Here is a 26,678-nt window from a genome sequence, read left to right as displayed (position 1 = left end):
TCCAGGGGTCACCCACTTCCTCAGAACCGGCCGCCAATATACAATTTTCTTCGACGAGTAATGTCGAAATTTCTTAACCTTTATAGCTATTGTGGGCTAACATCCTTGAAGATTTGATACCTCCAATCTACATTGTCTCAGAACTACCAAGTTACTATCAAGCCCACTCCTCTCGATGGAGCGCGCCTATGACGAATGGAATTCTGATCCGACTAGCCCTTCCTCAACCCAGACTTCTTACGACTGGCTCTTCGACAGCCTCCACTTCTAGCTTGGAATTCTCTAGACCCAAAAGTTACAATTTTATTACGAGCAGTAAAGATTTAAGGGGACTGTCCCACAGAGAATGGCTATGACACCTTTTGGGATCGTCACATAGCTCTTGTAGCAGATATTAAACTGAATATATTGTGAATGGACCCTTCGTTGGCGACATACCTAACCCTCAACGGCCATCTTTAGCATAACACAGACCCAATAGCTACCTAGGGAAACGATGGTGTCGTGTAAAGAGTTGTGAATTTCGATTGTCGAAGACCGCGACGTACATGCGGGAACTATCACGGGACTAACCATCAAAAGTCTCCTATAGATCGAACTCCAATACGACTAAACCTCTAACCACTAGACCTTCTATTAGACCAGCCCTCTAACAACCTCAATCTTCATTGTCACTCTCGCTTTGGTCCGAACGAGACCGGTTCTTTTGACTTCCGTAGTAGACTGTCTGTATGACGGTTAATAAATTTCCACACATAGGTATACATCACACGAGGATGAATTATAGGTATGAAGGAGGAGAACCAACTTTTTTAGTCCCAGTCACCCTCAAGCCGTCTTTTTGGGTACTAAAAATCGTCGCGGCAACAACACCATCGTTCCTAGTAATAGGGGCATGGTAATTAGTCGAGCCAATATTTATGCCACCAGCCTAGGGATAGAATGGTTAGCCTCCCATCCAATTCCATTACTGAGTCACGTTATAGAATATATACTTCTGACGAACCTTCTGTTTGTCTTCATCATCTTTTCGATCAAGATCCTGGATCCACCTAGACAGCTTGTCTGAGATGCTAATGAACCCCGGTCTGTATTCTCCGTCAAATTTGGGCATGTTGACATGATTCTTTTCGATGGAGACGGGTGCGATGCCCGGTAGAGTGGCCGAATCCTTGTCTACTATGAATGCTGAGCCCTTCCTTTTCCCAATCGTCGGCAGTCCCTCAAAGTAGCAGGCAATCTCGATCCAGTGGGGCGTTCGATCTCGTGCTTTAACTAGCTGGGTGAAGTTGCTGTTGATCTCAGCTAGAGTCTTGGATCTCTCTTCTAAGTCTTTGACCAAGTTCTCATTGGTATTCGAGATGGTAGACATTAGCTTAATTGCTATCTCTGCCCACCTCGCTTGCTTGGAGCCAGCAAACGGTGTCCCGAGGAAGATCATCCCGCATACTTTGGCTACCAGGTCTTTCTTGGCATTGTCGACCCCTAGTTGCTTGGAAACTGCATCAGCGCAGACAAGACCGCCAAGGCTATGGGCTACGAAGATGAGAGGCCGGTCTTTCTACGAGATCATGCTTGTTAGTGTGCATACACTTGACAGTAAAATCATCTTAGGGTGGTTCAGGAATGCCTAGAAAAGTGAACCTCACACTATCTGTCCGGCTCCTGACGCCAACTAAGTCATCTAGTAGAGCCGATGAATGATTACCAATGCTCATCGTTGGGGGCACATTCTTTGGTCCGAAGAGGGGATAGAAATGGGCAATCGAGGCGTTATAGCCGTACGAGAAAATTCGAGCATTGGGACATTTAGAAGGAAGCAGATCTTTAGGCCAGAAAACAGGGTCTGGGTTTTCGTCGCTAGGATTAGATGTCCAAGTCGTGATCCTGTTGCCGTTGAGGCCATGAACAAAGACAATGCTGCAATGATAAACACGAGAGTTAGGCCATCTATTTCCGAGCTTGTATGATAAAACAAGGGTATCTTACTCGACTTTTGCGTCCTTGGGATCTGTTACAGGCTTCCCAAGTCCACAAGGGTCCTCCATCATAGAACTCATATCCGTTATAGATTTACGTCGGATAGTCGGATCGCAACGAGATATTGGAGAAAAGTCTGTATTGGTGACCGTGTAAAAGTAGTGATTAGATATCTGGTGAAGGATTCTATCCGTTTGAAGAAATCTCCTACATCTCCCTGTCCCTTATAACCCTTCCTAAGCAGTCAAGTATCCTGCGAGGCTCCGAGCAGCATCCAATTGATTCGATTTCCGAGCCTGGTCAACGCACTCGTTGCTACACTGCCTGCATATCCCAGCTAGCCACCCTCCGTTAAGAATTTCATGCATCGGATAACATTGTCCTTTTTATGTCCTCCCCGCCTTCAACATAACTATTGGCTTACGTTTCGGTATCTACTTCCCTAGACAAATGTCATTCAATGAGGATTGCCAGCATATATAACTCTACTTGGAAAGAAGAAACGCCGCATCTATTGGAGGTATTGCGGCTGAAATTTGGCCCCCACGAAAGGTAGGTAGAGATGGGAGAACACCATTTCCAGCACACCTACCTACCTACTCAGGTAAGGAGCCTTGGAGTCTCCTTTGAGATTGCCTTACCCAAGCAACTCGTGGCCATTCACTAGCACCAATAAGTATTAAACCTGTCGGTGCCTCTTTGAATAGAGTGTTCTTCTGTTAGAATACCTAGGCATTTTGCTATACCCCCTTTTCTAGTGCCGTGGACAAGGAAGCCTCCTCTTCGGATTTCAGTAACTAACACGAGGCAAGATACTCGACGAGGTATTCTAATAACCCGAGAGAATGATTCGCCAATCTGTTAGTGGGAACCTCTCTGCAGGATGCCTCGAGGAAAACAGCGGGGTCTTGGCAGGGGCAGTTCACCAAAGCACGCTCATCGGTGAGCTTCTGACCTAGCTAGTTACAGCAATACCAACTGGAGATGCTAATGTCGTCATTTATAGGAACACAGAATGGTCAGTGAACTACCTATATTGGTGCCCAGGTACTATTAGTGAGACAAAAGGAACTAACCCTAGCGATCAAGTTCATAACTACCATGAGTCCACTCGAGATCTTACGAAGATCCGATCGGATATCCTAAACTGGCTTTGCCCCCAGGATGCCCTAGAGGCTATGAAGTCTCCCGTTCGAAGCCAAGATAACAAGCGAGCTCATCCAGAGGCTAGAAATAGGTTTTTGGAGTCAGAGGTGTTTAAAGACTGGCTTTCCATGAAAGAAAAAAGACTCTGGGGTACTGGTCCACGTAAGTCATCCCTAGAAATCCTTCAACGGGCGTGTCTATTAACGCAGTACTCTAGCGGGTGCCGGTAAGACTTTTTTGGTGTAAGTATGAAGCAATTGTAGTGTTTTTTTTAGTACTGACGGCCTTGGGAAGTTCGAGGATCCAATACAAAATGAGTAAAGCTCCCCGGGGACTTATGCCTGATGATGGCACATCTAGAACTGCGTTTCTCTATATGCATCGAGGTCATCCATACCCCTGCGAGCTACTCCTCGGCTGTATCTTACGCCAGTTTCTTGACGATGAGAATGAGATCCCCACTAAAATTCGGCACAAGTGGAGCGAGCACTCAGGAAGTAAGACAACGATTAGGGCGGACACCCTTGTGCAGCTCATAAGGGACATGGCGACCGACCATAAATTGTATCTTGTAGTAGACGCATGGGATGAGTGCTCTTCCTCAGACCGTGAGCGGTTTCTTGGGCGGCTCATGGAGTTGGGTAACTGCCTTGCTTTGCTCATGACTTCCAGGTTCATTGGAGATCTCGACAAAGGCTTGGAGGGCTTCAGCCGCATAAACATTTCGGCAAACCAAAACGATATCCGAGACTATGTGAATTACTGCATCAATACTAATTCTCGTCTGAAAAGGTTCTGCGATTTGAGTTCGGAGCTTAGACAGGAGATCCTAAGTATCATAATCGAGCAGTCAGGGGGGATGTGAGTATCTCCCTTTTTGCTTCGGAATGTGTCTGTACCTAGGGAAAGACAGATCACTAACTGATAGATCTATAGGTTCCTCCTTGTCAAATTGCACATGGAATCTCTCGAAACCGACGACGTGATCACTCTCTTCGATGTTCGGACTAAACTCGCTAGTTTTAACAACAATCTCACAGACAAGTACCAGGACATGATGGATCGAATCGGCAAACAAACGCTACTGCGTCAGGAGATAGCGATTAGTACACTGGCGTGGATCACGTACGCTCAGCGTCCTTTAACCGTGGATGAACTACGGCATGCCCTCGCCGTAGATCTGAAAGACGGCTTCTTCAAGCCGGAAAAGCAACCTCTCTCCGACGACATTACGGCGTTTTGCTGTGGGATGGTCATAGTGGAGAAAAACTTTCTCCAATTTGTACACAATACCGCGGCTGAGTTCATGCAAGGGTTGAAACAAACGGACGAACGCTTCGCCAACTTTGACACCACTATCTCTCGCGTCTGTGCTGCTTACCTGTGTATCCCTGAGCTTGAACAGCCTGACGACACTGTCAATAATATGTCCTATGCTACTGACCTGCATGGATGGTCACCAGAGATGTATGATGATAGAGAGATGTTTATGATACAGAGCGGCAAGTCCACCAAACATCTCGGAAACAGAAGGACACCAGAGAAACTTACATTCACAACCAAACTCCGAATATATCCATTGGTTGAATATGCTGCAAAGTACCTGGGCCACCACCTTCGAGCCATGTCGGACGTAAACCTCGTTGCTGCAAACGATGCCTTGAACAAGACCGCCACTATCCTCGAAGAGAGACCCAAGCGCAAATTCTATGAACGACTGCTGAACGAGGCGGAGTCGTACCCACCTCAAGCCTTATTACAAGGAATGTTTTCTTTCTTCAGGGCCGAGTCTGAGTCTGAGTTCAGGTTTGAGTCCGAGTTGGAGTGGGAGTCTGACCTTGACGGTGATCTTGAACCTGAACTCGATATAGATAACTCGTCTTTGCCTAGTGATGGCAGTGAGCATGACCCTTTAATGACCCAACCATGTGTCAATTCTAGGGCACGCTCTATTTCCCCTAATGTCGAAACGGCTAACTCGGAGGAGCCAGCAGGTCGAGAGGTGACTTCTCTCCACCTTGCCGCTCACCTCGGCGTTCCACATCTAGTAAAGAAACTTCTCTCGGATTCATCTCTAATCTATGTAAAGGACTTTGATGGCTGCACCCCGCTTTCTATCGCTCTCGCAGCATGTCACATCGACACGGCTCTCGTGATTCTTGAAGCTGGTGCAACGCTGGATCTCTTTTCGACTGAAGGATGTCAGCTGCTGCTCATTGCTGCTCAATCAAACTCTTCAGCTGGCGCCGTGGTACGCCGTATCCTCAAAGAAGCTCTCCTGATCCGTGGCCAAGGAGGGAATTTCATAGTCGAATTCCTTATCTGGTTGTGGCGCTTCAGCGCCACTAAGGCACTGTATTACTCAGCTCAAGTTGCGAGAAAATGCCAAAAGGGATGGGCGAGACTGACCCGAAGGTGGCCTAAAGAACTGAGTCGTTTGGAAAGAACACTACAAACAGCTCGAAGTCATACTTCGACCGAACCGGCACCATTCACTGCAAAAAGGAGGTCAATCACCTTCGTAGACTTGCCAGCCGAAAACGGAGCGACTGGGCTTGTCTCGGCTCAGACTTCCCATACATCGCGGGCGAGACGGGTGGCGAGGACATACAGTGAGGCGGTTCTACCTCCTGGTGAATATAAGAAGCGAAATTACTTGAAATTGGTGACAGCGGCCTTCAAGAATGATATAGCGACTATGAAGAGCCTAATCGAGACAAAACAAGTAACTCTATGCAAAAGTGAGGAAACCCGGGGCTACCATTCATTGCTCGTTAACTTAGCTCTGTTCCTGGCCGTGGAGCGTAAAGAGATCGATGGAGTGAAGCTTTTAGTGGAGGGAGGAGTCGATGTTGATTCTCGCGACTATGATTTCCGTACACCACTACACCGCGCTGTCGCACGACGAAAAACCAAACTAGTCAAGTTCTTGCTGGAAAAGAAGGCGAATGTAAATGCCAAAGATCTGAAAGGAGATACCCCGTGGGTACTAGCTATTTTGAATAAGGACATGGATAGTAAGTGTTCCTCTCATGGCTCCTATGTTTCTTATTAAGCGTTATCGCGTACGAGTTCTGACAACTGTGATTCTAGTGTCGAAACTACTGATTCAACACGGAGCAGACGTGAATACCCAGGGCCCAGATGGGGACAACATGCTTTACAAGGCGGCAGCTTGTGGGAATACCAACGAGGTGCGATTTCTTCTTAGCCAAGGGGTAAACCCTTCAATGACTACGGACTTTTTCTGGGCGCCTCTCCATTGGGCGGCGGCAAATGGACATATCGAGTGCGTTAAGTTGCTTTTAGAGGCCAGAGCTGAGGTGTCACCGGTGAGCGACACATTTAAGACGCCTTTAGACTTGGTCATCGAACGCGAGAAAGTCGAAATTGAACAGCTGCTGAGGAGCAAGGGCGCTAAATGTGGCAGTGAAATTCAAGAGGAAAGGGGCGGATCAAGATATTCATACTAGGATATACCGGGAGTGAAAATGGAGATGAGGATGAAGATTACTAACCTATGAGTGGAAGTAGGTAATGTTAGGTCGTCTCAAGGAGTGATGATTAAGACAAAGTTAGCTCGGAGACTTTGATGGAACGTTAGTCTGATAAATCGGATGAAATGGAAGCTGTTACTTCCTGCGGCAGGTAATACTGGGTAACGCCGTCGGTCCGGGCGGAGCCGAATAATCCGCCCGACCAATCAAATCTAGCAAAATCGCCCAGATCGCGTCATATCCATCGAAGTAGCTTTGTAGCTCTTAGCTAAATGCACGCTTAATTGTAAGTTGGAACTCCAATAGGTGGCATTAACGATCCGCCGCCAGCTCTTTGAAGTTACAAACCTTCCAACTGTCTACCCATCCGCCAACAAACCACAAACCACCTTCTTCCTATGTCGGGATGATGGGCACCTAGCATCTTCCAAGAAATTTTTAAGAAATTTCAATCTTTCTCTACGTTTCCTAATTATCACCCAGAACTGCCACGATGCGACTTCTTTGGTACGCAGGGGTAAGTGAGCTCTTTATATATTCTATCGAACTATTGACATGTAGATGTAGTCTTTGTCTTAGCCACCGCGGCCTCAAGGTAATGCCATCGCTAACATCAATGCGCAGTCTTCAACGGCCCTGGCGGCCGGCGTCGTCGCTTATGCCTTCAACCAACGTGCCAACTTCTATTCCGCCATGGTCTACTTATCGCAAAATAATCTTAGTCTCATGGTACGATTCCCCTCCTAAGCCTGTCGCCGACCTTGCTCTCGTGCCGAGTTACTGACTTTGGCTATTTTGTCATAGATCCTTATAAATCTGGTTTTATTAGTCTATGGCTCCTTCGTCTGGGGCCTTCAGCGATTATGTTATGGACCCCTCCGACCTGTCGAGACCGAACAACTGTACGAGAAGGCCTGGTTTGCCGTGACCGAGACTTGTCTTGCGATGACTATCTTCCGCGAAGAAGTTGGAGCTTGGTTCCTAGTTATGTTTACTGCTTTGGTCACCGGAAAAGTCTGGGAGTGGATTGGCGAAGGCCGCGTCGAGGTCCTGGAACAGCAACCCCCCGCCAATCCGCGACTCTTCCATACGAGACTCAGCATATCTCTCCTGCTTAGCGTCGTCTACGATACCTGGTTATTTACCTACACTGTGAATGCCGTCATTCAGCAAGCTCGGCCTAATATGATGGTTATGTTCTTGTTCGAGTTCGCGATTTTGGCTACGTGCTCGTTCCGCACCGCTTTCCGATATATCCTGTCGCTGGTTGAAGCCGATATAGTCAAGAAGCAGACTCGCCAGAGACTAGAAGAACGGATTAGGCAGGTCCGAGAACAACGTGCTGAGATCATGAGACGCCGCGAATCCGGTGACGCCGCAGAGGCCGAAGCTGCGGCGCAAGAAGAGCTACCACCCGAGGAAGCGGATATCGACGAAACAGATATTGAAGTACAAGGATGGGAATCTAAGGGGCAGTGGGTGTTAAGCCTGGACCTATTTACTGGTAAGTGGATGTTTCACTGCCGCATAGTTCTTGTCTAACGCACGTCTAGACTTCGTCAAGCTCGGTATATATTCCGCATTCTTCGCCATCTTGATGATGTTTTACGGTCTACCTATTCACATCATGCGCGATCTCTTCTTGACAGCACGATCGTTTGTTAAGCGCCTCAGTGCTCTAATGCAGTATCGCAAAGCCTTGCGAGGCATGAACAATTATCCCGATGCTACTGCGGAGGAGTTGGCACGCGAGGACACGTGTATTATTTGCAGAGAAGATATGCGACCATGGGATCCATCCGCCGTGGGCGCCGTAGAACGCTTTCGTCCAAAACGACTGCCCTGCGGTCATATTTTGCATTTTGGATGTCTCAGGAGTTGGTTAGAAAGGCAACAAGTGTGCCCAACCTGCCGACGCCCGGTTACTATCGAAGGGACCGCGTCTAACGGTGGTGCTGCTGCTCCAGGTGCGAATCCTGGCGGCCAGCCCAATGCTCCAGGTCAACAGGCACCAGGCAATAGAGCTGCTAATGGCGGTCAACCTGCGCAGGCGCGTGGGGCCGGCAACATGAGAGTATTTCAGTTTGGCCCCATTCGATTGGGATTTGCTCAGGGCAATGCCCAGAATATCCATGAGATGGCTCAACGGCTACGTCTTCCTCTTGACGCCCCCAACGCCCCTGCAGTACCAGCGGTGCCAGCCCAAGCGCCCCCTCCTGGCACTACTCACCTAGGTAACAACGGTGGCATTGTGGAGATCCAAGCACAGCTTCTAGACATATCGCAACGAATTCAACAGGAGATGCAGGCGTTACAGGCGAGCCAGGTCGAATTACAGACTCTATATGCTCTGACGGCAGAGTTAAGCCGCCTCCGCCAGACCCAACAAGAACCTCAGCCTGCGCCGATCGCCCAACTGGGACAGCCAGGTGCTAACGTTCATCTTGGCCCCTACCAACCGCCTTTGCCGCAACAAACCCTACCACCATTCCAACACTTGCAGTCATTTCAACCACAACAGCTTCAACCTATGACGCAAATACCCCAGTTTCCAAATTTTCCTCCTCGCGTGTCAACGCCAACTATGGTCAGGCATGGAGGCGTCCCTTACTCTGCATCTGTCCCTGCAGGTAGCCCAGATTTGCCTGAAGGGGTCGTCATTCCTCCGGGATGGTCCTTATTACCTCTTCAACGCCTTGACGGCCAACCATCGCAAGCTCCTCAGCAATCTGTTCAACAGGTTGACTCCAATGGCCAACAGTCACAGTCAGCAGATATGACGAATGGGAATACCGTGACTGGTAGCGCTACTGGGATTCCTCGTTCGTCAAGTTCCAGAGCTGGCGAGCCTAATGCTAGGAATTTTGGGGCCCCTAGTGGATTTCCAGAAGACGGCCCCAGCCAGACCACATCCCAAACGCAGAGAGAAACGCCAGAAGTGGCCGCGCCAACGCCTGTGATGCCTAACTGGGGCGGCCGTGCACAGCTCTTTGCGAATGGCGGGGTTAACAATCCACCAACTGTCAACGAGCCTGAGGCCAGAACGGAGGAGCCCTCGATATCAGAGGTTCCTCAACGCCAGACCTCGGGCGACGAACAAGAACCGGCAGCGGGTAGCGACGCAAAGGGTAAGGCGAAAGCTGTGACGGTGGAGGACGCGGAGGAGGCAGAGGATGAATAAAACCAGGTGGTTATTTTTTTGAGCCACATCCCCGGCTCTGTATTGACAAAGGGGAAATTGCATCAGGGGCAAGGCGTTGGTGGCGTTGGAACTTCATGTCCCTAAAAGATACTTGAATGGTATGCGTATCTGGTATGATGAGGATTATTAAATATGAGTGATTAGGAACAATTCCTCCATATCGGTCATGTTCGCTGAGTATCCTAGGCATCGGCGATTATGGTTATGAGCTCTGCTTCAGACGTGAGGGATGAATAAACGCCAGCGTACGTTGGACGGTGGAAAAAGCGAGGCATGTTACCTGGAATGAAATTACCTAGCCATTGTTACATATACTAATCCACGGAAATAACGTATCCTAGACGGGCTCTAAATGCGTGGCCGTACTAATGGGAACTAGGTAGAGGTTTTGATCTTGGGCAATACGAACTATTAAAATTGCCTATACAGAGCTCTGACATTGGACGATAGCTGCCGAGTTCTCTAGCGCGTCCAAGAGATACTGGTACGTGAGCATCTGCCGCTTAGCCTCTACTTTTATCAGCCATTGGTGTTCACCTGTGTCGGATGTGGGCTGTCTATGATACGTTGGCCGTTTGTTACCTCGACACACGACACGACATGCCGTGTCCGACGTTGGACAATCTCATACCTCCATAGGATCTGAGCAGGATCGGTCGTCTGCAGACTTCAGACGTGTAATATCTAACACCAATTTTCTTTTCAAACCGCCCCAAATCATGAAGTTGGTGGCACAATGTTTCACGGCATACACAGACTGAAGTCATAGGATTAATTGCTTGCATGCCGTAGGACTAAACTCCGTACATGTCTATCCATAGGGCGACCTGCCTGAACGCCACCTATTTTTAGATTAGAAGGGACATTATATCTGCCTGGTTAGGCTATATGTATGGTGCCCAGGCCTAGAGGATCCATCCTCCTCTTCCTCGCGATGGGGGCGGAGTGGTAAGCACAGCTGCGCCTCGTACCATTGGTATTACATATTAAGCCCAAGATCCCCCCAAAATCGTCTTGCGGTCTGAACGCGGAGTCATTTCTTCGACACTCTCGTCCTTTAAATTCGGTTAAAAAAAAAGAAGAAAAGAGAAAAAAAAGAAATTTTATACTACGCGCCGCCATGCAGTTATTCATCGTCGTCGCGATATTTCTAGGTCTTGTCTACAGCGCCGTGGTGGACATAGTCGGAGTAAGTTCCCTCTCCCGTATTTCCCGTATCTTTCTCGCGTTGGCGCCAAGACGAACAATCTCACACATTTTCTTCTTTTTTTTCTCTCTGCTGACAAAAAGTCATAGGGCTGCAACGTGGCGACCAACGTGTGCTATGCAAACGTAGACAATTCGGAGCAAGCCTCCTGCTCGTCGAAAGCACCCGTAAGTTAAACCCGTACCCCAACTTAAACTAAACTACCGTACTTGCCGGTTCTCCCGCGGATATCACGGCATATCAAATAAACGAGCTATCGCTGACGCGTCCGAACAGTGCACCGATAACGCGAAAGCTTGCACGATACAGATCGTCGCGCCTATAGGCTTCCCGGAACGAGGCAAGGCGACATGTTCGTAGCGGGATGCTAGCGCATGGGCTCTTTTTTCTTGGTTAGAAAATAAAATAAAAACGTTCATTAAAACCATCCGGGATCCGGGCCTTCCGTGATAGCCTATGCCTAGCTCTTGATATGACCTCGCAACGCAATATGCTCGTCATGGGCCTCAAGTTTCGGAAGACGACACAGTTCTCTTAAGCCACATTTTGCTGTCGGGCTTGCTTTTTCGCCACCACGTATGGCTTAGAGTGTCATCAATCTTCATCGAAAGGTTAACTGAGGGGGTATGTGTTACCACTATCCCGCCAGCCAGCTAGCTGCTGTCTAGAAAGTCACCTGAAACTTCGAAGATCAGTGATCTCGTCTAATCCTTTTCGAAAGGTAGAGTTGCGTAAGAATATATGTTCCATAAAGGATGAGGAAGATCACTATACGAAAACTGTCTTGTTCTATCGACGTCCCATCAAATTCAATGCTACACAAAAAGCCACTAAATTCTTTTCCCGTCAGCTTAGACCCAATCCAGTTTCGCTTATATCGCATACTAGGATCTAGCAATATTTCAAGGGAAGCCTCAGTCCCTAGGGTTCGGAAGCAGGGATATATCCTCCTTCTATGTTATATCGTATAAAAATTAGAACTAATAGATGTGATTCCAAGCACTCTTATGGCAGTGCTGCGACTTACACCTCTCTTCGTCAACATACTCGGAACTCACCTCTATTTTTTCTAATTGATATGTAACTACCTATAGATAAATGAAATAAGTATAAGTTCCTTACCCAGTCTCGGTTGGAAAAAGCATGTCTTTCTAGCATATCACGTTATTCATGACGAATATGTTCACAGCGATATGTCTGAGCAGACTCATATAGTTGAGGGAGTACATGTCTTCATACGCCCATGCACTTCAACAGGCGGCACAGTCTTGGTCTCGAGCTTGTTCTCGGGGGCCACGCTCATCTCTTTCGTCTCTGGATCTGCCGTGGAATTCTTCTCTACCTCTTCTGTCTGGATGGTGAGTGCCTATCTTACCGTCCCTAGAGAGTGAAGTCCTATTTTCCGTTCCGTTCGCGTCTTTTTAGTGGCCTCGCAGCGCCAACACTTTTCAAGCTCACAAGGGGCGGGATTTTAGGAGCTAGCTTTCTCGAGTTGTTTATTAAAAGCGTTGCCACTACTGTCGCTCTTGTGGCCGAGCCTTCAGTTCAAAAAGTGACCACGATAATATAGAGTACCTGGGGATGAAGCCCCAGCAGCCATCCTTCGACCCTATCGAGTCGACGAAACCTGTCCTTAGGGTAGCTATATCTAAGGTCTCGCCATAGGACAACATACGTGGAATCTTAGAAGAGTCCTAGGATCCTGTAGTCCTTAGCAGTAATGGAGACCGCTGCGAATTCACGACGCTAGGTAGTACCTACATGTAACTATACTCAAAGGGTGTTTGGCTAGCTGGCAGCTATAGCATAGGGTCCAGAAACTTCCATGGAGTATTAGAAATTCATATTTCAGGAGTGAACCTACATAACCTAGGCTTTTAACAGGGTAGAAACAACGTAACCATTTTCATCTCGTCATCTTGAAGGTTCTTTCTCATACTGTGTAAGTCAAATTATGTACGTTAGTAAATGGATACGTGACTCTATGCCTCTCCCGAGTGATTTTCACCTACCTATTCATACTTGAACTAGGTAGGCATAATTAGATCAGCGTTCAATCTTATTCTTAACTTTCAAGGTTGTTGGAGAAAAGGTGATGGCTTCTCCCTTTAAAGGGGCTATTAAAGTGGATATTAGATAGGGGCAATATACCTAATAATGGTACAATGGCATAGCACTTAGATAATACCAAGTCAACATAAGGCCTAAGCTCTCTTGTATGTCTCAGGGGAAGATAGGTAAGTCCTTAAGAAAGATGCGGAATCATGTTAGCAGAGTTATCATGTCGTTCTCAGCGGTCTCAAAAGGGGGCTAGAATAAAGTTGTCAAGGAATTTGGGTGACATTGGTACTTGCTATATAACACAATCCTAACTGCAAAGAGGTGGTACTATATTTGGATTCGTTTTAGATTCTTCTTATTATCGAAGTTACTAGCTGTGGAAGTAACGTCTCAATAGGGCGTTTATACGAGTCGAAAAGAAAGTGAGCGCTTGAGCGTATCTGTAAATATCATCCTTTTAACGCAAGGGAGAAAAAGCAGATAGAAGATACTCTTAAGCGTCGCTTACGCCGCAAATACCAACTAATATGTTTTTGTAATCAAATCCTCCCAAGATATCGTGAACTGAGGAATCATGATAAAAACCCACTCACCCGATATGAAGTCAGATCTTAGCGACGAGCCAACAACACTAACGTCAACACAGAATAACCTATCAGTCATTCTCGTGCGGCGATTCGGAGCCGATTACACAAATCGAGAAGAGCTTTCCCAGCATCCCACGCCCATCTTATATAAGTCCTCACGATTAGTGCTCACCCCCTCCGCTCACGTAAACGAGCCTAGCGACCCAGTAGCCCGGGTCGTCCGAAATAAACACACGCAACCCACGTGCAGAATCCCAATGCCCATGCCCCCCCTAACCCCCCAATACAGGATGAGCGGTCAAGTCATCTAGGACCATCCTTATATCCGACCATTTTATACCCGTCCTCGTCTCTCGAAGCTCGCATTATTGGCTTACCGCCGCTCCTTTCATCCGCTTTGGGAACTCGACATGTCTAAAACCGTGGCAACGTGCTGACGACCGGTATCCCTCGATGGGAAAATCGTGGTTCTTACATACGCTTGCATTACGCGGGCCCGGCGTCGTGTGACGTTGGGAAACGAACACCCCCCTCCCTCTCTATCTCTTTGCGACGCTGCATATGTACGTGCGTCGGGGAATAAGTAAGCGTAGGGCTGGGCTGGAGGAGCACAGCCTCCAGGGAGGCGAACTCGCTAAACTGGGCCTCTAACCTAGACGATTTAGAATATCCCACACCCTTTTCTTTTTTGGTTTTTTCCCTCGCGGGCTAGGCACGATCCGAGAAGAGAGGAAAGGCGCGTCCGGCCGGCTCGGGCAGTTCACGGGTTTAATTGGATGGATGATACGATTAGATACCGACTTCTAGGTAACATCTGAATAGATGAAGACGCGGGATGGAAGGCGAGAACGTACGTACGTGTGCTTCTGCGCCTTGCTTGGTACTTCTCACATGCCGTCAGCGAGACGTGATAGTGATGAGATAATTGACGAGTAGGTATGTATGTCAAATCCTGAGGGTGGTCGAATGCTACGTGATCGGCGCTGATTTACGTTGCAGCATGCGTAAGCAAGATGAGGAGATCCTTGATTTTCGTGCTCACGATTATTACCATGCAGCTAAAACCTGACTGACGGTCTTATGAATCTGTTCGCACGAAGAAAGGAAGGCAAATATTGAATAGCATGTAGGTAAATTAGGTAGAGTTTGTTTGTTATCTGCTTGAACCTCCTCATGAGCTTCCATCCCTAAGCAACCCTCCCCCTAGCCTAGTAAAGCCCAGATAGTCCGAAATGCAAATGCTAGATATGCCCAACACCGTAGATATGCAACCAACCATGATTGTAATGAAAATGAAGCAAATGCAACAAAAAAACCCACAACGCCGTTAATATGCTTGAATGCTCGTGTGCTGATTTGCCCCCTCGGGGGACGATGTAGATTCGAAGGAAATATGCTTGTATCAATCCTTAACCGGTAACACGAACCTGACCTTCTTCCTTGGCTTTGCAGCCGGTATGTCTATTGGTAGCGTCTTTCCTTCGTGGCCGTCGATAAGGTCTTCGACGCTCAAACCCATTTCGCTCATCGTCTCCTTTTCCGGCTCCTCCTCGATGGAGTATACATCGGGGCTTGGCTCACGCCATGAATGGCGTCGTTGAAGCGATTGACTGGTCGATCTTCCTCGAAGAGATCGCCGCGGTGGTGCGAAGCGCCTCGATGGACGCCCATTTGGTGATCCGACGTGGAATGAGGCGGGTGATAGTAAAGCCTCTGTAGTTTGAGATGTTATGGTAGAAGTAGGTCTCGTCTGGTCAAAGAACTTTTCAAATCCAAATGGTAGAGACGTATGACCGTGAGGATGGAATCGGATATAATCCTCGTCGTCATCACTATCATCGTCATCGTCATCCAAGACAGCACAATCTGCCAATTTATCCTTGGGCTTGTATTTTCTGAGACCATCGAGAGTGGATGGGGAAACAGTTCGGATGATCTCTCTGGGCCGACTTGAGTCTTCAATCCCGGCGTCAAACTCGAAATCAAATTCGAGTTCCTCGTCCTTTGGGGTTGGCGGCGTGAGGAAATACATCATGGGATTCTCTTGAGTCCAGTGGGCGTCAAGTTCATCCTCATCTGTTGAGTTGGTATCATAATTTGTATCGTCTTCCAACGACGGGGGGAGACGACTCGGGCTCGGCGGCCAAGTCGGCTCCGGCTGTCCCCGGGTGGGAGTATTAGTCGGTAACAAAGGCATAGTAGTAATAATTAGGGGTCGTGTGGTTGAAGAATGAAAGGGTTTAAGAGATAAAGATCGGATCTCACGGCGCGATCATTCTCAGGAAATTACGTTGACAACTTAAAGGAAACTAAAGAGAAAGCCTTATGTTCTCAACGAACGTTGCCGGGCTCAAGCCGGCTCAGACACTGATTATCCTAGAGGTGAGCATATGAAGCCGGCCAACCACCTCAGAAGAGAAAAAGTGACAGATCGTGAAATACAGAAAGAACACTAAAGGACAGAAAATGGCAAGGGCGGCAAAGCCGTAATATATATACTGCCACTAGGCAGAAGGTGTGCAGTAATGATAGATGTTAGTCACCGGTCGGATTAGAAGGTTGCCTTGTGGATCGGTTAGGCAAGCGAAGGTGGTGGTCATGCCTGGGGGGACCCAGCTGGAAAGGTAGCTCTTAGGAACCTTGATGGAGCTCGTGAGCGGAGACGCTCTCTTCCAAATTGCAATGAGCCATCCAAGGGCTAAGCCGTAGAAGGCTCAGACTATGATCACCTCCAAGCTGGTTTCCATAAAGAGCATCACGCGTCAGTAGTGGTGTGCAGATTGATTTAAAGGCTGGTTATGTGAGTGGGGGTCACCCAAGCTGATAGAGCATAAGCCGGGTTTCTAAGACATCGAGCCCACTAGCACCAAATGCCTCCTCGGCCAGATAGGCATCTGACAATGCTGTATGCAATTTACGACCCGAAACACCCCTCTGTGATTGCGACGTCTTGAGGCTCGTGGGTCTTCTTGTGATTTGATAATGCTGAAGCTTGACCGGATTGACTCGCCCTCGGATCGGCCAATACGTATGCATCGTACCTTGCATGAAGTTCGACTGCGGCACAGCCAACGAACACGGGTTTGCACGATGTCGAAGTCGTTAACTTGGCGAACTGTTGGTTCGTGATAAACCAGATTATGTGACAATGCACCCCACGATTCCGGGGCGGCGATCATAACTGCTACCTACCCACCTAGGTACATAGCTATCTTTGGCCCACGAGTATATATTGTAGTCGGGCTAAAGCTGAAATTAGCGCTGTAAGGAAGAGCTCGCCCTCAACGCCATCCTCGGAGAAGCTATCCTCGAACGTGATTAGTTACGAGGCTGTGATACGCCATTCCCTAGATACCGGGAGCACTGTATGTGATTTTTAAAAAATAGTCAAGGGATCTCCTCTGTGAAGGGAAGTGGCTGATTCTTGGTTTGGGGTAGCACCAGCGCGCCGAACACGAAATAGCGTTGGTGTTCTGCGAGTGTTGAATTGTGTCAGATGACGGGAGACTTATCAACTGGAGGGGCCATGTCTTGATTGTGGTAGTAGTCAAGTCGCAAAACATAACCATGCCTGCATCTGAAAATGAATTCAATGCGACTCTGGTCCGTGCTGATGGAAGCCATTGATGGTCATCTCCCGTCCCTCACATTGTGAAGAGTAGCAACATTGGGAGATGGGTTTCTTTACCTGTTTTCGAGATAATCGATAGTTGGTAGTCGATGATACACTATAGCTGGATCTTTTGACAGCTCCAATTAGAGATGTAGCTATCAACAGGACTATTCTAGTTTTAGTGTGGTCTAAGCTCGCCTCTGCCAATGCCAGGGTGTCCATGATGTCCATGATGTTGCGCTAGATCTGGGTTTAATACAGATGTCTTTGGCATTTGCCCATGTGATCCCATGGATGGAGTAGAACCACTGTTCATGAATATAGTGATGTCACCGAGCCCATTATCGAGGGCCAAAGGCGCAAGAGGAATTAATTTTCTGACAGAATTCAACAGAGAGAGTCGAGTTGCATTTTGGCGAAGGGAGATAGGAACTCAATCTAGATAATTCGATATTCTGGAGGGAGATCTATTAGTAGTAATTGAAGCTAATGCGTCCCTGAGGATCATCCCTTGAATATGCATGTTATACAGGGAACGGATTCGAGTCCAAATTACCGTAGGGTCGGCATGACTGGTGATTGACTTTTAAGATCTCGATTCCCTTAAGCGCAAATGTGGTAGGGCTGAAAGAAGGTTGCTAATCTTCCAAGGTTACAGCTAGAAAAGCAGCTAAGCTAGGCTGGTGGCTAGGGGCTGTTAGGCCGACAAATAGGGCTTGTGGCTACCAGGGTTGTGGCTCAGATACCCGACAACTCTACGAAGTAATGTCACGTGTACTTATAATCTAAAGTCAACTTAGATTCTATTTTAATTCTCGTCGTTCTTTGGGCATCGACTTCAGAAGTATAGTCTTATACTTCATTCTACTATACGACGAAAAAACCTGTTCTTATTGCCACGTTGTTGACCTTTTCTTACGTTTAAATCCTGAAAGGTTGAGCAGTAGGCAATAGGATCCATTGTCAGGTAAATTCAGGTCTTGTCGATGGAGACCAACCAACACCCTAGCAAGTGATATCTACTTGAACAGGGAAGACAGGATGTATCGAAGAGGCCATTTGCGACAGTATGTTACGGTACTTCATTGAAATGCCATACTCATCAAAATAACGCATGTTATACCCTACACGGCCGCTACCTTCCCTCCGAGATGACCGATGTGTCGTTGAGCTCGCTCTGACGTGGAGAATCTTAGTCAAAAGACCCCCTGGGCTTTCTCTTCGTGAGTTGAGTCAAAATCCAACTTCTCCTCCCTGGTCGGTCATCCCCAGTTCAAGGCAAGGTGGATTCAAAACAGTGCGTCATTTAGAAATAGTTGGGCATCTATCTCATTGATGATTACGAGGCCGCAACCATAAGAAAATCTGGTCAAGTGTGTCTAAGTTGCATTCGCTCGTTGCGGCAGCGGAGGCTGTCCACGGTAACCTCTGATGACAGCATAGCTCTAGGGAAAGTGGACATTGTCGGGCAACTTAACTACGCCTATACGACAGTATGGAGATAGGCCGGTCGTACTCCTTTGTGGGAAATTACTGCCTAAGGCTGGTCGGAGATTTGGGCCAGACCCGAAAGTGAGATGAGATTTGAGGAAAATTCTCATCGGTTCCATTAATCGGACAGTATGAGCTAAGCGACGAGCTTACTTGGGGACACCTAGCAAGATTCTACCACGACGACCCAACCAATGAACGAGATGGGGCGTTGAGCCGAATAGACGCCGTGGAAACTGTTCATCAAGAAATGGACAACTACATTCTCTCAAGGTAAGAATATGCAGAGGGAGCTGACTCTCTGACTCAGTAAGCTGTCTCTTCATCGTGCTCCCATCCTTCTGGTTAGTGGTTCCAACGACCGAAGACAATTTTCTCGGATAGCCACTACAGAGCTATACATTTAGCTCGAGCATCAAGACTCCATTGGGGGGGAATAAAAGGCATCTTTCAGTGGTTAACCATAGTGCAAGTCAATTTCTTATTAAGGATTGAGTTGCAGCCGGGATGCTTCGTATTTGACTCCTCGTCGAATAGAACGAAGGATGGTGCGCAATGATTATTCCATCGTGATTTAGGGTCTCGCTAGATAAGTTACCTGCCTGGAATCGTTTCGCAATATCCTCCACTAATCTCATATCGACTACCTACTCGAAGTTAGTGATGTCGACGAATATACACATCGCTGTTGGCATCCATTTGGTTTCAAGCGTGGTCATTGAAACCCGATGGCTCGGCATTCAGACATGATCGATTCGACCTTTGTGAATTCGTGTGACTGACTGAGTGTTCGGGTAGACTTTGACTTCTCGCTCTATATCACCTTGTTCGTCCATCTTCGTCGACAACTCTCAGATACCAATTAGACCGACTATGTCGGTACCTTCAACCGGCATCACCTATCTGAGATAAGATTCGATCTTGCTTTGGTGTACTGTTGTGTTCTCATCGCCCAGCCAGAATGATGTTGAAATCGCACATGGTGTCGGCTCAGAGAGAAAAGCTTATAAGCTGATCCGAAGCTGGTGGCGGAAGGGCCTATGAATCCTATCCGGAACTTTGGTTCCTGGAATGAGAGCCTCGTACCCAGTAGTACGTTGAGATGTTATATTCGAAACCCATGGATAGCAATCGGAATTGGCTATTCGACGCTGAGGCGTGGCGGACAATTGTACAACATGGCTGACATGTGTCCGTCTTCTTAAGGCTCGTCTGGAAGACGAAGCATGCCGACTCTCTCAACAGCTTCAATGGGCAGTGCTCTTCCGGCGTATCGGAAAATATGATGGTAACTTAAAATACCTACTTCAGTGGCGTTGCCCTGCTTCATATTCTTGAGCAGTGACGTGAGGTCCTTAATAAAAAAAAAGCGGTGAACTTCATGGTGATGTCTCAGTTGAGTAAAGAAATCCAATAGCATTCGTCCAATTGCCAAGGGGAGACCCACTGGGTGGTCAATTTGGATTTGTTCGTGGGAATTTTGCTGGTCCACAGAATCAATTGTATTCGACTTGGCGACGAATGGCATTCCAGTTTTACACCGAAAGACTGCTGTGCTGTGCTTGCCGACAGGCTTACATTATCAGCTTCAGTAGAGGTATGCGTTTCTCCTAGTGGTGTGCTGTCGTGTATGTGAGCCTCACGTTTGCATTGTACCACGCTTGCCACATTCTCATTCTCATTTGCTTAGGTGTGGCAGTTTAAAGTCTTCGACTACCTAGTATCTAGCTCTGCCTAGCTCGTAACTGACAACTACTACCCATGGGAGGATCACGCATCTATCCGTATAAGTGATAGAGGGTTGTCGTGCTGCATCCAGAACCTTGTACTTTGCATCAATGCTTTGTTCCATGTATGTATGCGGCTATGTACCTCCTCCGTGTCCTTCAGAACCGAGCCGAGCGAGCCACGGCTCCTACAGCGGAGCCTTGGAGTGACTCATATCCATGTAGTGTGCTGCGTGATGGCCTCGTCACGCTATGATAACACGATATATTTCAACGCTATATACCTAAGTTAGTATGTATAAATGGTGTCCTTGCTACTAATCAATGTCGAGTTTCTAGAATAATCCGAATTTGCTCATATGTAGGTAGGTAATAACCAAGAATCCATGATTAAAATCGTCTATAGCGGAAAATCGTTGGCGACCAGCGGATACGCTCGCGGAGTATAGGAATACAAGAAGAAACATGAAAGATTAGCCTTCATAGTACACATTTGTATGTACAGATAGGGTTTGGTCTGGGTGGATGACATGCATCGCTGGCACGGTCCCCAGGCAGGATAGATTCGCAAAGAGGGAGGTCCAGAATATCTCCCAGGCCTATTCAGAACCAATCAACCTGCATACACTGAACAGACATGAAATTTTTCGCCCCCTTCCAAGCTTAGATTTGAAAAAGATCGTCGTCCTCATTGAACGGTGTTCACTACCGAAGAACCGTATCGTCCCGAGACTGTCCATTCTCGCGATACCTGGAGTGGCAGTTGATATGTATGTATTAGCGAACTTATCGCCCATCAATCTGAGGTCGTTTAATAAGATGATGAGAGATATCAGTGAGACATCAAGTGACGCTGCAGCTTTTATCCTCGCCTGCCAAGGTTAACCGACCTACGCTCGAAGAAAAGACGTATACCTCCAATCACACGGAAAGCGTTAATCGCTAGATATACGATCGCCATATATATTAGTTTCTCTCCTCATACATGCCCTTTGTAAAATATACATATTATATAAGTATACATCAAAAGCGTAGTACGACGCAAAAGCGGGAGCTACTCGGTGATAAGAATCTCGGATCCCGGGAGACGGCCGATTCCTTTGGCGAAAATCACCGGGTAAGAAATCCACCTAGCCCTAGAAGTTCGAAAATCCTATGCCGAATGGTGTAATCTTACATATCTTGATTCGGCAATGTCACATCAAAAGGATGTACACATTCGGAGCCTAGAGAGGACTAGGCGACAGCGATGTGAGGGATACCGAACGCCTGCATAGTATCTTGAGACAGAAGGTAGACGATGGTTCCCCGCGTCGTGGACGATGGAAACAATGCTATCGTCTAATCCCGATTAGTCCTATGAGAGAACGACGCCGCTCTGAACTTATGCATGCATCCTGCAGACCCTTACCGGAGCAGCCCAATGGCGTCCATAATTTTTGATATCCCAATCCATTAGAGCTAGTGAATGGCACGAGATGTAAAAGATGGTGCGTTGGCGTCCGCTTTTGCCTGCAACTTTGCCGTCTGCCTGCTAGCAAATAGCATTCCTCGACAAGCAGAAAATGGACGCCATCGTCATCATCATCATTACTCGCCGTCCTAGAGATCTCTCCCAATTCGATCCATTCCCGTTCGTTGGTTTTATTTCTAAGCCTGCTTGAAAGAATCACGGACGAGCGTAGTAATGAAAGCCACCAGCGAGAATATAACCCAATTTGGACACGGTTTGCCCATTGAGAGATATTTCTTATTTCCCGGCGCGCCTTATTGGTACCCAAGGACAAGAAGATGTAATCGGGCATTAAAGCCGATACATGATTAGACAGATTAACAGCACTGCGTCTCAATTTTTGTTAGCGGATCTTCCTTCATCGGTTGCTCTTTTTGTCTCTGCAGACGGGACATAATCTTCCCCCCTCTGCACGGATTCTCTATCATATCTCGCGCCCGCTCTGCCACTTACGCCCCAGCGCCCATAACGTCGCCACCGAACCAGTTGTCAGTTGACTTGGGGACATCGGTATCCAACAAAACGCTATCGTGGAATACTAAGATCTACGCCCCAGGACCAACGAATTCGCAGCGTTGGCCATAGCCAATCGATCTAAGCCACTAGCCGTTTTTTTCTTCATTTTCGAAGAAATACAGAGAGAAGAGAGTAACGCCGAAAAGTTCGACAGGGTTCGCCTTGCCTTGGAAGCCGTTTATTTATTATAGTAATAATAAATAGTGGGCGAACGGGGCGAACGGTGACCAGCGATTTGATGAGGCGGATATCTCGATAGGCCATTATCGTTCAGGAACATGCTCGATTAAGAGAGATTTTTACACCTGGAGCTTGCCTGCCTGTGACGCGGATGCGTGACCCACCGTTGGGTACCGTTACCATCTCTTCCTTTTGCTGGATCCGTGGAAACGCTGAAAATTTCAACTTCCACAGCCTTGAAGCATCTAAACTCCGTACCCGCTTAGACGTTCTTCTTTCTCCTAGTCAAATCAATAACCCGGGAAACGCATCGTGAGCTTTAATTCGTCGATACTATTTTTATCATCTTCCCTACCATTGTCTGCAAGCACTTGAGGGAAAAATTAAGAATTGCAGTGTGGGTTTTGGGAAAGGGAAAAGAACTTGGAGTGAACCTCTAGGTACCTACGTACCATAAGACGGAAAAAAAAAAAGAACTAAAAAACTAAACTTAAAAGTTTATTCCCCAAAATCTGCCTATCGATTATTTACCATCACGTACCTAATCGATAGAGGCATCCCAGCCGGGTAACCCCTCATTTAGTCGTTGCTCGTTGCTCGAGGAGACAACGGTATTCCCTGTTCGATCACCTATCCGCAAATTCTCAATCCTACGTTCGGTGCCACCTTACAACCACCAAGCAGCCAAGTAACATACAGCGGCTTAAATAACATACCATTCGTCCCTCTTCCCACTTGCCGTCTGTTACCACCAGCTGGTTACCGCAGTTACGTATTAACCGTCACAACAACGTTCAACATATGATCTATTGAAGTCGGTACTTCGGTCAGGTTAGTTTGCGGCTTTGCTCTCTTTTTCAACACTTAACATCCATATGCATACCTACATACGTACATACACATACGTACATATATATCTGCAGCTATCCACCTGCCGACCTCAACGTACATTCGGATAGGTACTTAGTGGTATGTACTTGAATTGTGCGACAGTATAATACGTACACGTATGTATTGTATGGGATGTACAGGACAGTACACTTACAGCGAATGACTGGAGCGGGTGCAGGAGAGACAGGGTAGCCAGTGGTTACCTTACATACAGATACATCCTCAGGGTTGGAGGTACAACACGTTGACAAGAGGAAGCCGCCCCTTAAGTACCTGCGAGTCTTCCTCTATCAACCCGGCAACACCCTTCCTTTCCGTTTCCTACCCTATGCAACATCCCCGACGCTTCTTCAACCCCCAATCATAAAAAAATATTAATGAATGGCATTAAGGAATAAGGGAAGAGGAAAAAAATAAAAACAAATATACAGGAACAAGAAAAGAAGGAAGCAAAGTCGAAAGTCGACAGACATCCACATCCACATCTTCATATCTATCTATTCTCGGCCTGGCCCTTTGATCCTTTTCTTCTTCTACTGCGGAACATTTTGCAGTGCCTTGAAAACTGCACATCTCAGTTGAAGACCAAACTTTTCATACTTTTTCTATTGATTTTCCAACGAGGCTCCCCTCAAGTCAATTATTACCTGATCGAATCCATCATCCCGACTTTCTGACGCTACAAGTCTCGCCCACAAACGTCTGTTCGCGCGGATCCCCACTTGACCAAACTTGGGTGAGAGACTGGGTCTCCTGCTGCTGGCCCCATACAAATCCATACAGCCCATACAACCCATACAATCTAGTCTCCTTACCTTTGCCTACATTGGATCCTACATCCTACCTACATACATAGTATTGCTTTTTCCCTTTCTGACTCCTCGAACATTACTAGGCTGTCCACACTATCAGCACTGTACAGGTAGTAGGACACACATCTGCCACGCATTCACGCATTTGGAAACCCACTTCGTTGGGTACCAGGACAGCTCCGCCCTTCCTGATCCAGTGACTGGATTCACTTATCAGGCACATAAGCCCTCGCCCTCCGGCATGGCGAAGAGGTCAGCACCTTCTGTTGCATACTTCGAGGAGGAAGACGACGAGGGTAACCTTATTGGCGAACCTCAATACGCACGCTCCACCGCACACAGCAGTCCTTCTAAAGAGAAGCCCAACACTAGCAGATCACGAAAGGATTCAAATCGTCGAGACTCGAAAGAATATAAAGATTTCAAAGAACCCAAATCTCCCATCGTCTCCTCACTATCAGACTCCGACGACTCAATTGAACTCACGAGACGACTTTCAAAACTTAAGATGAAGGGAGACAAGAAGCGACGAGAGGATCCTCTCGTTAACCAGCAGCGTCCTGTTCCCCGTTCCCGCAAGACAGCACCAGGGCCTGCATCTCGATTATCCGAAGAGTCGTCTTATTACGGAATACATCCGCAACAGCCCGTCTCATCTATACCCGCCAGGCCTCGCGCTCGCACCAGGCCCGAGACATATTATGGCCAACGCCCTCCTCTTTCGACATCAGCATATGCTCACCAACCGCCGCCACCCACACAACTTCCTCCTCCGTCCTTTCCTCCGCCGCAGCCCTACTGGATGGGAGGGCCTCCCCCTCCCCCTTCAATGGGACATGCACTAGTTCACCAACCCATTCCCTCTCCTTCATCATATGGAGAGCCGTTTCCTCCTAACAGGGACTTGGCTTCGCGATTCGGACGACCACAATCGGCTATGGGGTTCCAACCGCCTCCCAAGGCGCTCGACTACGAGCCAGTGAAAGAGAAGGCACTTACGCGGAGAGCTTCGACTGCGAGGAAGGCTAGTAAGGATCACGACGACAGACACCGGATGCCACCACCTCCTCGGCCAGCGTCTACGCAGCCGAACCGATTAGTGATTCGCCCCACACCATCTTCGCACACAGCTCCACCCTCGCACACAGCTTCGAGGAGAAAGTCCGTTGGATTCACAGAAGGCGACTTACGGGCCGCCGACCCTTCCATGTATAAAGCCGTGGCTCGGCGTGAGGTGGAATATGGTACTGGTGCTCTCCCTTCCCGACCGAGGCAGAATTACGACACTGAATCGCTCTATGATGTCGGCAATTACGAGATTGAGCCAGCAGGCCGTGGTCGACGAAACTCGTTCTATAACTTCGAGGAAAAGGTGCGCGACGCATCTCGGTATCAGGAAGACGTGAGCGGAGGAAATGCTCCACCTCTGACGGCCGAGGCACTCCGGCGTGTGAAGAATGGAGGTAGCAGCCGTTCGACCCGCAGCAGTGCGAGCCGTGACGAGAGCGATTACAAGCAGTCGGCCACAACTCGGACCACAAGATCCGGCAGTGGTGGAGACGATGATATTACCATTAAGCTCCCGATGGGTGCCGTCATCGAGGTTGGAAACACCAAGATCCATTGCAAGGATGGTGGTAACATGAATATCGGCCGTGGTAATGGAACTTCTCGTGCTGGAGGTAGCGATCACGCGGCTCCTTCTAACTACAGCGATGAGCGAAGCGAACGAAAAAGCCGAGCAGATCGGTCAGAGAGACGAACTAGGACCGGATCATACTCCCGCACACGCTCTACGGGGCCGCCCTTGTACCCCCGGAGCCCTTCTGATTACCCGCATTACGATGATTACGATGATCACTACGATCCTCCACCACATGCACCGTATATGGGGTACTACGATGAAGAAGACGACGAGAGTTATTTCGACTGCTGATTCCTCAACTTGGAATATCTCGACGATTTCTTACCATTTCTGTTTTGATTTACTGGGTAGCGATTTGTCATTTACGCTTTCGAATGTTTTAGCATGTCATACTGCTTTGCGTCTTTTCATCTTGTTATATCCTAGCGTCCCACCCCTTTGGTGGTCTGAATGTTTCGTTATCGAAAAAGAGGCCAAAATGGATACCCCAAAATGGATCAGAAAAAGGGTTCACAGGACGGGGACTCACGCATGTTCCCTTCCCTGCCAGATTCTCCGTGGTTGGTGGAATTTCAACAATGTATACGAAGATACGAGTGGATGAGGATAC

At 47.9% G+C, this 26,678-nt stretch overlaps 6 protein-coding genes across 6 annotated transcripts; 4 read left to right on the top strand and 2 right to left on the bottom strand.

Annotated features, from left to right (window-relative positions):
• Window positions 1-658: 658 nt before the first annotated feature.
• F4807DRAFT_464190 (uncharacterized protein) lies at window positions 659-2,060 on the bottom strand (the record flags this gene model as incomplete). Its single annotated transcript, XM_048002085.1, has 5 exons — window positions 659-727; window positions 827-931; window positions 1,007-1,561; window positions 1,650-1,920; window positions 1,990-2,060. 5 exons carry the CDS (start codon window positions 2,058-2,060, stop codon window positions 659-661), a joined length of 1,071 nt encoding a protein of 356 aa, XP_047850478.1.
• A 1,793-nt stretch (window positions 2,061-3,853) lies between these two features.
• Window positions 3,854-6,868, top strand: F4807DRAFT_441117 (uncharacterized protein). The gene is made up of 3 exons (XM_047999354.1): window positions 3,854-3,987; window positions 4,063-6,143; window positions 6,220-6,868. Coding segments are annotated over exons 1-3 (2,463 nt in total). The 5' UTR covers window positions 3,854-3,985; the 3' UTR covers window positions 6,600-6,868.
• F4807DRAFT_441115 (uncharacterized protein) lies at window positions 6,854-10,514 on the top strand (the record flags this gene model as incomplete). Its single annotated transcript, XM_047999353.1, has 4 exons — window positions 6,854-7,140; window positions 7,248-7,352; window positions 7,428-8,127; window positions 8,177-10,514. Coding segments are annotated over exons 1-4 (2,453 nt in total), but the record flags the coding sequence as incomplete, so codon positions are not given.
• A 12-nt stretch (window positions 10,515-10,526) lies between these two features.
• F4807DRAFT_248428 (uncharacterized protein) lies at window positions 10,527-11,481 on the top strand. Its single transcript, XM_047994363.1, has 3 exons — window positions 10,527-11,014; window positions 11,122-11,199; window positions 11,309-11,481. Exons 1-3 carry the CDS (start codon window positions 10,946-10,948, stop codon window positions 11,390-11,392), a joined length of 231 nt encoding a protein of 76 aa, XP_047850475.1. The 5' UTR covers window positions 10,527-10,945; the 3' UTR covers window positions 11,393-11,481.
• A 3,427-nt stretch (window positions 11,482-14,908) lies between these two features.
• Window positions 14,909-16,200, bottom strand: F4807DRAFT_248249 (uncharacterized protein). Its single transcript, XM_047994362.1, has one exon. It carries the CDS (start codon window positions 15,875-15,877, stop codon window positions 15,083-15,085), a length of 795 nt encoding a protein of 264 aa, XP_047850474.1. The 5' UTR covers window positions 15,878-16,200; the 3' UTR covers window positions 14,909-15,082.
• Window positions 16,201-24,536: 8,336 nt separating this feature from the next.
• Window positions 24,537-26,438, top strand: F4807DRAFT_248010 (uncharacterized protein). The gene has a single exon (XM_047994361.1). It carries the CDS (start codon window positions 24,665-24,667, stop codon window positions 26,357-26,359), a length of 1,695 nt encoding a protein of 564 aa, XP_047850473.1. The 5' UTR covers window positions 24,537-24,664; the 3' UTR covers window positions 26,360-26,438.
• The last annotated feature ends 240 nt before the right edge of the window (window positions 26,439-26,678 follow it).

The sequence above is a fragment of the Annulohypoxylon truncatum genome, assembly GCF_022578515.1.
Source record: "Annulohypoxylon truncatum strain CBS 140777 unplaced genomic scaffold F4807scaffold_38, whole genome shotgun sequence".
Taxonomy (NCBI): Eukaryota; Fungi; Ascomycota; class Sordariomycetes; order Xylariales; family Hypoxylaceae; genus Annulohypoxylon; species Annulohypoxylon truncatum.
The sequence above is the reverse complement of the archived record's forward strand: the minus strand, read 5'-3'. Positions and strand labels throughout refer to the sequence as shown.

Bases quoted from the DNA above. Each gene is read 5' to 3' on its own strand.
- F4807DRAFT_441117 (XM_047999354.1), top strand. The intron at 6,144-6,219 runs GTAAGTGTTCCT...CTGTGATTCTAG, and splicing joins TTTGAATAAGGACATGGATA to TGTCGAAACTACTGATTCAA.
- F4807DRAFT_248249 (XM_047994362.1), bottom strand. From the start codon at position 15,877: ATGCCTTTGTTACCGACTAATACTCCCACCCGGGGACAGCCGGAGCCG.
- F4807DRAFT_248428 (XM_047994363.1), top strand. From the start codon at position 10,946: ATGCAGTTATTCATCGTCGTCGCGATATTTCTAGGTCTTGTCTACAGC. The intron at 11,015-11,121 runs GTAAGTTCCCTC...AAAAAGTCATAG, and splicing joins CCGTGGTGGACATAGTCGGA to GGCTGCAACGTGGCGACCAA. The intron at 11,200-11,308 runs GTAAGTTAAACC...GCGTCCGAACAG, and splicing joins CCTGCTCGTCGAAAGCACCC to TGCACCGATAACGCGAAAGC.
- F4807DRAFT_248010 (XM_047994361.1), top strand. From the start codon at position 24,665: ATGGCGAAGAGGTCAGCACCTTCTGTTGCATACTTCGAGGAGGAAGAC.